At 38.8% G+C, this 9,790-nt stretch overlaps 1 protein-coding gene across 1 annotated transcript; it reads right to left on the reverse strand.

The window, feature by feature from the left end:
• Positions 1–449: 449 nt before the first annotated feature.
• Positions 450–9,649, reverse strand: LOC136448564 (MOB kinase activator 1B). The gene is made up of 5 exons (XM_066448177.1): positions 9,435–9,649; positions 6,493–6,659; positions 5,876–5,969; positions 3,005–3,138; positions 450–2,601 (listed from the first exon to the last, which is right to left on the reverse strand). Exons 1-5 carry the CDS (start codon positions 9,446–9,448, stop codon positions 2,336–2,338), a joined length of 675 nt encoding a protein of 224 aa, XP_066304274.1. The 5' UTR covers positions 9,449–9,649; the 3' UTR covers positions 450–2,335.
• Between the last annotated feature and the right edge of the window lie 141 nt (positions 9,650–9,790).

The following is a 9,790-nucleotide window of genomic DNA, read 5'->3' on the forward strand; positions in this document are numbered from 1 at the left end:
GACTCTGTACAGATACCATGATCTTGAAGGCAGCAATATTCAAAAGTAGTACTTATAACTAGTCTCTACCAGACTTTTCTACTGCAGTTTGCCAACCATACACCTTTAAGGCAATACCCAGGATATGTGTATTACTGTAACAGGCAAGGGGTGCTTCAGCTATCTTTTTCTCTTAGTCTCCTATAAATGTGTTGAAACTTGGAGTTTCCCCAGATTTTTGGTATCGGCCATACTCTACAGCTGACTAAATGGCAAATTAGTCAACCTATTTGGCCAATTTCCAAATAGATCTTCCTGTAGCAAAATCGTAACTGCCGAACCAAGACTATGGACACAGTCTCGGTTAAAAGTTACGATTTTGCCAGAAGATCTGTTAAATTTCTATTATTTTTCCATCAACCCAAGGAATTCGAATCTGATAGAGATAGAAAAAAGACTGTGCAGACAGATACTGGTGAATTGATATTAGATATTCATTATAAATGGAACACATACATTGTACCTAAATCATATTTATAAAGGGTCGCAATGAATGAGTTCTCCAATAGTGTCAACTATTTTGGATGAAGAGCAACAAGATGGTTATTTAACAATGTACAGGGACAATACGTAGTACATAAGCTAGTTACAGGACATATATACAGAAGGATGAGACAGATATAAAATCAGCACAGCACTAATATGATATACCGTAGCACACTTGGCAGTGAAGGACCTTGAACATGTAGGGAGCAGCAGCACAGTGTGTGTGCTTTTAGCAGAAATTTTTCTGACCTAAAAATAGATTCTCTGCCTTACTATATACAATAAGAGGCTGTCAGAAATTGTTGGGAAAGAGGGAAAACAGTTACATAAGAGAATACATTGTAATATTACATTTACATTCTTGAACCAAAACTCTTTTTTTTTTCAAAGTAATATTTTTTTCTAACAGATTTTGAAGCCTACATATACATCACCAAAATAAATACCTTATGGCATCATCAAATAATAAAAATAACCGAACAAAAAACAGGAAGAAACTAGAAAGTGCCTTTTTAGCATAGACTGATGGTTTCACCATTGTAACCGTTTCTTTGCACTTCAACTTTTGACCCTGCCAACCTAATGTGAGGCGTATTATGGGAAATTCAACTGTGTGCCTAGTTACCAGTAACTAGGGTATGCAATTTAGTAACAAAGAACTTAAAATCTCTCGTCTAAGTCTTAAACATCTCTGGAGTGGACCACAATGAAGAATTCTGTGTCCATTTTTACTATCGCATGCAACAGTAAACAATACGTTAGCTCCTCATCTGATAATTACAAACAAACTACACTTATCACCAGGAAAAGTGCCAATAAAATCATTCCTCACTACTGGATCAAACTTTGTGGTGGGTGGCTACACCATATTTGACGTTCCGGTCTCCTAATTTTTGAGGATCTGGCTTAAGTAACATTTGTGTGTAAGAATCACTGTAATGAAAGACTACATTCTTTCCATCGATGAAGGAATCAAGTCATTCATTGCACGTTTCTTGTTGGACAGTTTGCTTGGGGAGTACTTGATGTATCTTGACAATGTGTGTTGTAAGACTGACTTCTACCGTTTCTTTGAAACACAATCTTTGAGTCACTGCTAAATCTTCTACTGCACTGCCATGACATGAACTATAGAATTTGGTAAACCTGGCCCTTCAAAAATGCTCCTTGTTTTGTCTATCTATGGAATCTATTACCAATTCCTGAGATTAAAGTTACTTTGATATCCCAGGGGTTCACTACCTAAGGCATACCTCCAATTCACGGGGGTAAATATTATCAACTATCTGTATGGCCACTGTTGTATCCTCTCTTCCCTGTCTTCTGAAAATATATTCCATTGTACATCTCTAGGTAGCTTTATCATTAATATTGTTATGAGTTTAATGTACAACTAACCAATATTTCTGGTTAATACCATCTTACCTATCTAGAAGCCAATATGTATACACCATGTTCCTCATTCGGGTTAATTTTTTTGGCTTTCAAAACAAAACAAAACCTTAACAATGTTTTTTTTTTACAACAAACCATAACCGTCCCTGAGCCTTTCAACTGGCAAATCTGGGAGTACCTTTTTAGGAAATCACAACAAACTTGAAATAAAGAATGTTGTTGATGCCGTACTCTGTATTGCAACCAAAGGTTTTACTTTTGAGTTAACGTCACAGGATCAAAGAAATTGTCTCCACAAAATGTTATTCTGATTCAAAGTAATACAAACAGCTAAACTTCCTTCCAACGCAGATACGTTGCGTTTGTGAGAACTTAAGAGTATACAGACTGGCTCCGAGTTCCCCCCTCCCCTATTTCATCGCTTCTTCTCCGGGTATTTCTCCCTGTCCCTTTGCGTCAGCTTTTCTATAAGTTCATGGAGAGGAGCAAGTTCTCTCCTCTCGATCAGGTTGAATTCTTGCACAAAGAACACGAAGTGTTTGAAGGAGGTGTTGAGATGTGCCTCCTCCCCGAGCTGGACCACCTCCTGAAAGTGTTGATGGTAGATGTGCGCGTAGACGCGGAAAAGTCGCTTCAGGATGGTCTTGGCTATGGAGGCGAAATTCTTTGGGAAAGGCACACCTGTAACAGACAGAAAATCATTATAGTTTGACATGGCCAACAACAGCCTGCATGAACAATAAATTCACTTGGCGATGCAAAATCCCAGGGGATTGTACTTATTCCGCAAACACTTTGGATAGCAACTATACATGTATCATATGATTAATCGTTAAGAATCCTCTGGACATTTACCAAATGGGGCGAAGAACTTAACAGAATAGCTGGCCATAGAGTAACATATTTGCAGGAATGTAGTCAAAAGTCACAGTGATTTAAAGCTATTAAATCAATCCCCTGATTGAACAAAGTCACGGTCACTATTACATAATGCCTATTTTAACAATAGAACTATGTCTAAATACACAGCTGGTAGCAGAACACTTCAATACATTCAATCATAGCAAAACAAAGTCCTTCATACCAATTTTGGACGGAAACAATGTTTCATCATCTAGCTGATCCTGTACCCAAGTCATGAGGTAGTCGATGTACTTGGGTGCTGAGCACTTTATCGGTTTCTTGATGGTGGTGCCATCTGCCCAGTGGTACTCATACCTGGTGGAGAAAATGCACATATTTGTGAGTAATGTCCAACAAACAAAGGACTATATAGTGATCTTTCCTGGCGCCTCAATGAGGCCTAGGAACAGAAAAAGAGTTTCCGGTTACCAGACTGACCATAGCAAAAAACTGCCAACCATAGCCTTTCTCTGTGAACCACTGGCAAGGGACATACAACTTTTTATCTAACATCTGACTTTTTGAGTGATGAAATTCAAAACAGGCCTAGGATTCAGTAGTCTTGGAAATTTCCATACAGACTTCCTGTATTTCACACCATATTAACAGATAATCCCTACCTACCGACTCCCATTTTTTGAGTGAGTAAGCGACTAAGTGTTGAACAAATTAAAGAAATACATGTAACCAAGGCAACCTCCATGATGTTGTAACTGAGTTGGATGTTTTATCGAGAATGCCACATAGTTCATGTCACTCAGCAAGCCTCATTACAACAGCAACCGTCACTCGGTCAGTCATGTATGGTATGCTGGAATTGTTTTCACAACATTGGATGTCAAACCTTGCGATAATTACCACATGTTGTTGTTTTACTTTGAGACAACGCTGTGTTGTGTTTTGCGCTATTTCTGATTAGAATGACCAAGTAACAAGCTATACTGATGTTTACGTGGCCAATTTTGCACATTTTTGTGACTAATTTTGCTGTCACATCAATCGAATGGTATTTTTGTGACTAAATTTGCTGTCACACCAATCAAATGGTAGATAAGTTTACTTTCTGCAATTAGGACATGGTTGTGAGTAATGTTTGCTCATAACCATAACACAAATGAGGACTAAAATAGATGAAGGTTATCAGATGAAGTAGAAACATTACAGTATAGCTCAGAAATTGCCTTCCTTCCTGACAATCAATTTCACATCATCATGATTGGAACTGAAAATTACCCCGTAATTAACCTTAAATGCTGTATACTCTTAAAAGCTCAGACTCAGTCAATCATCATTAACACATACTGTATGTTCATTTTGAATTGGTACAATACAGTCCATATGTACATGTAAGTGAACAAAACCACACATACACAATCAGATTGTATAGACTGTGGCATGTAGACTAACCTGACAGAAACACATGGTGCCGGTACCAATACTTGGCACACTAAACTCTAACATACACACTTTGTTGATATATTGTAATGGCCTGTCGATAATGCATTAAAAACCCTTGCCGGAAGGAAACATTAGCCTGGCTTCAATTTCACAGATGGAGGCTTGAGGCAGACACCATCTGCTAGATGAAATTACAGTGTGGGGTTCACTGTGGTACAAATTACAGACTGGTTGTGATATTGTGACATCATAATATGATTCAGGGATAACATTGAGCCCAATGTCAAAGCCGTATAACTATTCACTGTCACAGAGAACTTAAGGTTTGTTTTCATCAATTCTTTAATCACATTTTGGCAATAAGAAAGACACTTCATGACATGCATAACGCTTCAAACTTTAAACATTTTGTGAAATGTCGCTTTTCGCACAGAACAAAAAACAAGTACATCTTGCCTTTTCTGCTCAACGCATCACGTAACAAAGAAACTAACGGCTTGTACGCATAGTTTGTACTGACCTAAAATCACAGCATATATGTCAGTTCTAAATGCAAAATGTTGTGGATTTTGTCTTGCAATTCGTCTTTCCAATTGTAATTTGCAATTTTCTTACCCTAGCTAAGTTAACGGAGTGGGAATAATCTCCAAGCAGATGTTGGGGTGGAAGTAGAGCTGTGTAACTAAACAAATTTTAGGTACAGGTACACGGGTTTAGGTCCAGGTCCAGACCTGAACCTGTACCTAAACTACTTGTTTGGAAAATGGTAGGTTTTCAAAAAGGACAAAAGTATGTTTGAACCGGTAACAACATAATATTCAATTGTGCTAGGTATTATTTTTAAGAAAACAGAGATGAAAACTTGACTCCAGCCTTGCAAATGTGTTTTATGTGCTGGAGTATAGTATAGATGTGGCTTTAGTGCACTGCCACGGTAATTTCATAGTAACTGGTGTTTTATCTGTCAAAGTGGTCAGGCTTGACCTGATTAGTACCGATTCAGTACACCAGGGTTCAGGTATTTTGGACTTGCACCTAATTGATTGTACCCGGTACTGTATCGGTACAGTGTACCAATACACAGCTCCAGGTGGAAGACTAATGTTTTCTGACTGTAGAGTCAGTTGACATCCATTCTCAGGGATGGACACACCTACGACAACGCCAGCAGTCAGAAAACAGTGCAGTCTCCCATACCAACATCTGCTTAGAGATTTGAGGGGAACATCCTTTTGTTGCTGGAATCGTCTAGCCTCTACCAGGCTCCGGGCGATCGGTGGGAAAATAGTAGAAATCGGCCAAATAGAGTGAATACTTATAGCGAGGGGTAGTCTGCTATACAGTGTAGATCGCCTATTGAGCTTCCCTGTATAGCGGACTACCCCTGGCTATTCACTCTATTTGGCCGATTTCTACAGTTTAGATCACCTATTGAGCTTCCCTGTATAGCGGACTACCCCTGGCTATTCACTCTATTTGGCCGATTTCTACTATTTTCCCAGCGATCGCGCGGAGCCTGGTAGAGGCTAGGAATCGTCCATCATTTTCTCACATCCCAGCACTGACAGAGGAAGAACACAACACCCCTGAAGGAAACTGTAGGTTGCACAGGAAGGAATGTTGAGGCTGGAGTTCCTCTGTAAACAGTACTTACTTGGGCCCAGCTGACATGACCGGACATCTCTCCTCCGTGCAGTACTCTGTGATAGTGCCGTACAGCATGTTGATTTGGTTGAAAAAATCAACCGCTGTGAAGGGAATAAAATGAAGAAAACACTGACTTCCTGTCCTGCAAAAGTTTTCATCTCAGTTTTTACTACATGTACATCAACCAAAAATTAGTTTTTCCCTCCAACTATTGTTAAGTGGAACTCAATGTCACCAAGTACAGGAGAGTCATATTAACTAATCAAGAATAGCTTTAAATGATAGTTGTAGTTAGCCTTGCAAAGGTTAGGTGTGACAGGTCTTTCAGTGTAATATAACAAGTTGCTGCCGTGATGTGTGCCTGCAAAGCTGGTGTGTTACACTGAAAAAAAGTTATAAATAGTTGGCTATACAGATACTGATGCACAAATTATTACTTTTAACTCCTTCTGAATTCCTCCTCGGAAAATTCTTATAATCTATGACCATCCTTTGGTGCAACACACTTACAGGCACACTGCAATCCTCAATTTGTTTCTGCAAATTAAATACATGTGATGATTTTGAGCTTGCACACTCTATACTAAAGTACATGTATAACAATATGCAAGAGACAACACATACTATTGACAGCGACCCATTCGTTGAGGTCCTCTCCTTCAGGTAGAACGACAGCCAGCCTGAGGTTCCCGCTGCCGAGCGTTGCTTCAGCGTGTTTCATCAGGTCATACTGATGGGTTCCTTCTGGGATGTGCTTCTTCGGCTTGAAGGTCTTACTGGACCGACTTCCGCTAAAAAGAGAAACATTGCATTAGAATGAGAAATCTTCTGTGTTGGAACTATGCCTTTTTATATTGAAAGTTTTAACTTGATTCAACAAAAGAAGATAAACACATGCATGACGAAGGATGATACAGATAGCCAAAATTTGGTTAGTCACTTTTTTCTTGTGTTGGATCAGGTTAACTTGCTATATTCTTGTAGTCTTATTATCTAACAATAGACTGATTTGAGTACAGAATACTTTTAAAAGGAATCTGACACTGATACAAACAAAGACAAACTTTTTACACATCCAAACCTTTTCCAGTAATCAAAATTATTTTTTCATCCAAACTTTTTCCAGTAATCAAGATTATTTTTATTACATAGTCAAAAGCCAACTGGTTCTCACAACTACAATCTTAAAAAAACATTATCACCTGCACCATATAATTAGGAGAGAGACAACACCTAATACCTGCTATTTCTCCTGTTAATCTGCATTTTACAACCCTTTAACTTTTAAGCTAGCTTTTTAAGCATTTAGCACTGCAAAATTTGAAAATGCAGCAATCAGTAATCAAAACCCCCCTTGTCATATACTACAAAGAAGTACAAGTAGTACAAAGGTAGAATGTATTGATGACACAACACATAAAACAGGCTAGACTCCAGCCCAAATAAACCTTTTGAATGTCACGGCCAATCAAAACTAAGATTGATAATATAATCAGCCCATGGCATAGAACTAATACACCGTAGCCCTGACCAGGTGAGCTATTCTGTTGCTTTATGGCTCCATTGGCTTCTTTCTAGATTAAATGGCAAATATAGCATGGTATTTACAATGTACACCTCAGGGCATCATAGACCTATACTTAGCCAATAAACCACAATCCACCATTTGCATCTACACATTTACCTAACTTTATAGGAGTTTTATTCAATAGCATAACAATAAAATTTACAGGCAATGCCGAATATGTGAACTCAACTGTTCTCAGCACGTTGTTAAATATTTGTGTTGCTGTTCATTAAATTACCTTCACTCCGTGGTTGACTATAAATAGCCCAATGTTCACATTCAAACCACAGTCACTGGGTACCTTGTAGTACTGTTTGAATAGCACACGGCAGTTTACCATTCCTACAATTTACATGTACATCCTAGTTTTACAAAGCTTTGTCTGTTTTAAGATTTTTTTCCTGATCTAGGTGTAAAACATAATCATGCAGTGAACTAGCCTTTATTATTCTTTCTGTGAAGTCACGTGCAAGTTGATCAAGGACATAATACACCCTTATAACAAACAATGATTCGGGAGATCGAAAGACATGACATCACAGTCCAAAAATGTTTGCATGGGATCAAACTACTAGGTCACCTTCTCAACACCTGAACAATGGGGGCTTGTAGTCAGTGAAGGAACCAAATTTCAAGGGAAGCCCAAATTGTTGATGTAATTCTCAGGGTTGTAACAACAGCGGATGAGTAAGATGTTGTGTGGGACTTCAAAGGAAGTACGCCTTCGGACTCCACCCACATTCCACATTCTGCACCAGGTGACCTCATTCAAACAACTTCATTCTCCTATTCCTCATTTTGTGTCCGACAGTTGGGGACAGGCCTTGCTATGAACAGAGTAACAGCAGGCTATACATCGGTTAGTTACAGGCCTCTCCATCTTAATAAATGTGATCAAAGCGGTCCTTTCCACGCGACAGATGTGACCGTATCCACACTGCCTATTAGCATTAAGGGCACCACTCTTCCGAGCATGTGATGTCAATGGCAGGCCGCAATAACACAGGACACAGCTACTGGCTGGTAGTGCTCTTACCATATAATGTACACACATTTCAACTGCTCTACTCTAACAACCATATGTCCATAGAGGTTTGGACTGACTCTCCTATGAAGCGAAAACTGGGATCTACGCACATTGAAAACTGAGCTACTGTAAGAACTTGCACGTTTAAAACTTAAAATTACTATGTATTACATGCCTAGAAGTAATAGACATGATACTCTTATCCTATGCAATACAACTTGAAACCTTTCATGGCTAAATTATTCAGTGAATAAAAGATTGAAACTAAATTTTGGGAAAACGGCCCTAAGTAAGATTAAGTCTTTAAGAAGGGACAAGGCAAAAATATTATAACAGTTCCGGGATTTTAGTTAAATATTTACACTAAGTGTAATTTTGATATTTCAGCCTACATTAGACCAGTTAGAAAAACTGTTTTCTTGTACTTGTAGGAAAGAATAGCCTAAAACCAAGGATGTTTGTATGAGAAGGATGTTGAGTAGACATGACACTTCTGACCTATGTGTCACACGACTTGCAAAGTAAACAAAACTCGGACAAGAAAACTTTGAAGGACTGACAGCGGTAATTTTGCATATCTATGTAACACAGCGCAAGAAAAATGGAGGTCTATGACATCAAAGATTATCAGATCGTGCGTGAAAAGAGATAAATAAGGAGATAAGCGTGTTTGTGTGTACAACTGTACAAACTTTACAGACAACACTCTGAGTAGGTTTCAACGGAACAACATAGCGATCGCGATGTAAACAAACTCCTAAAATATTATACCTTCGCCAAAATAAACAGCGACCCATATTTCTACCCAAGTCATACAAACATAGATATGATCAAAGCACTTAATATTTAGCTTCGTTAAACTGTGGACTAATTAATTGGCCAAAGCCGCAACGACTAATTGGATTTGTCCTGGTTTTACAAACATCACCGGGGGTCGGTTGAGGACAAGGGGAACTTGAATATGATACTTACAAAAGGAAGCTCATCTTGACGAAATTCGCCTTGCCGAACGCGATGATTGCAAATTCCCACGATGTATATCCTTGAGAAGGCCCCTATATTGAAGAAGACGTGTAACGATGACCGATGGCGCCGATATTTGGACGATAATCCAGTTAGGTTGTCAGCTGTTGTGCTTTCCCCTTTTTCCAAAATGTCTGACTGAACGGACGTCTCGCACAGTCTCGCTTTCCTGGGAAATCTCGCGTGAGGTGGATCACCCTAACTTTCGGTGATTACATTTAGAAAAAGGGGATGTATCATCTTGTGTAATATTACTTTTCTCAATCCCTACTTTTTCATCATTCAAAGGTATTTATTTTGTATAT

This window comes from Branchiostoma lanceolatum, chromosome 14, assembly GCF_035083965.1.
Source record: "Branchiostoma lanceolatum isolate klBraLanc5 chromosome 14, klBraLanc5.hap2, whole genome shotgun sequence".
Classification (NCBI taxonomy): Eukaryota; Metazoa; Chordata; class Leptocardii; order Amphioxiformes; family Branchiostomatidae; genus Branchiostoma; species Branchiostoma lanceolatum.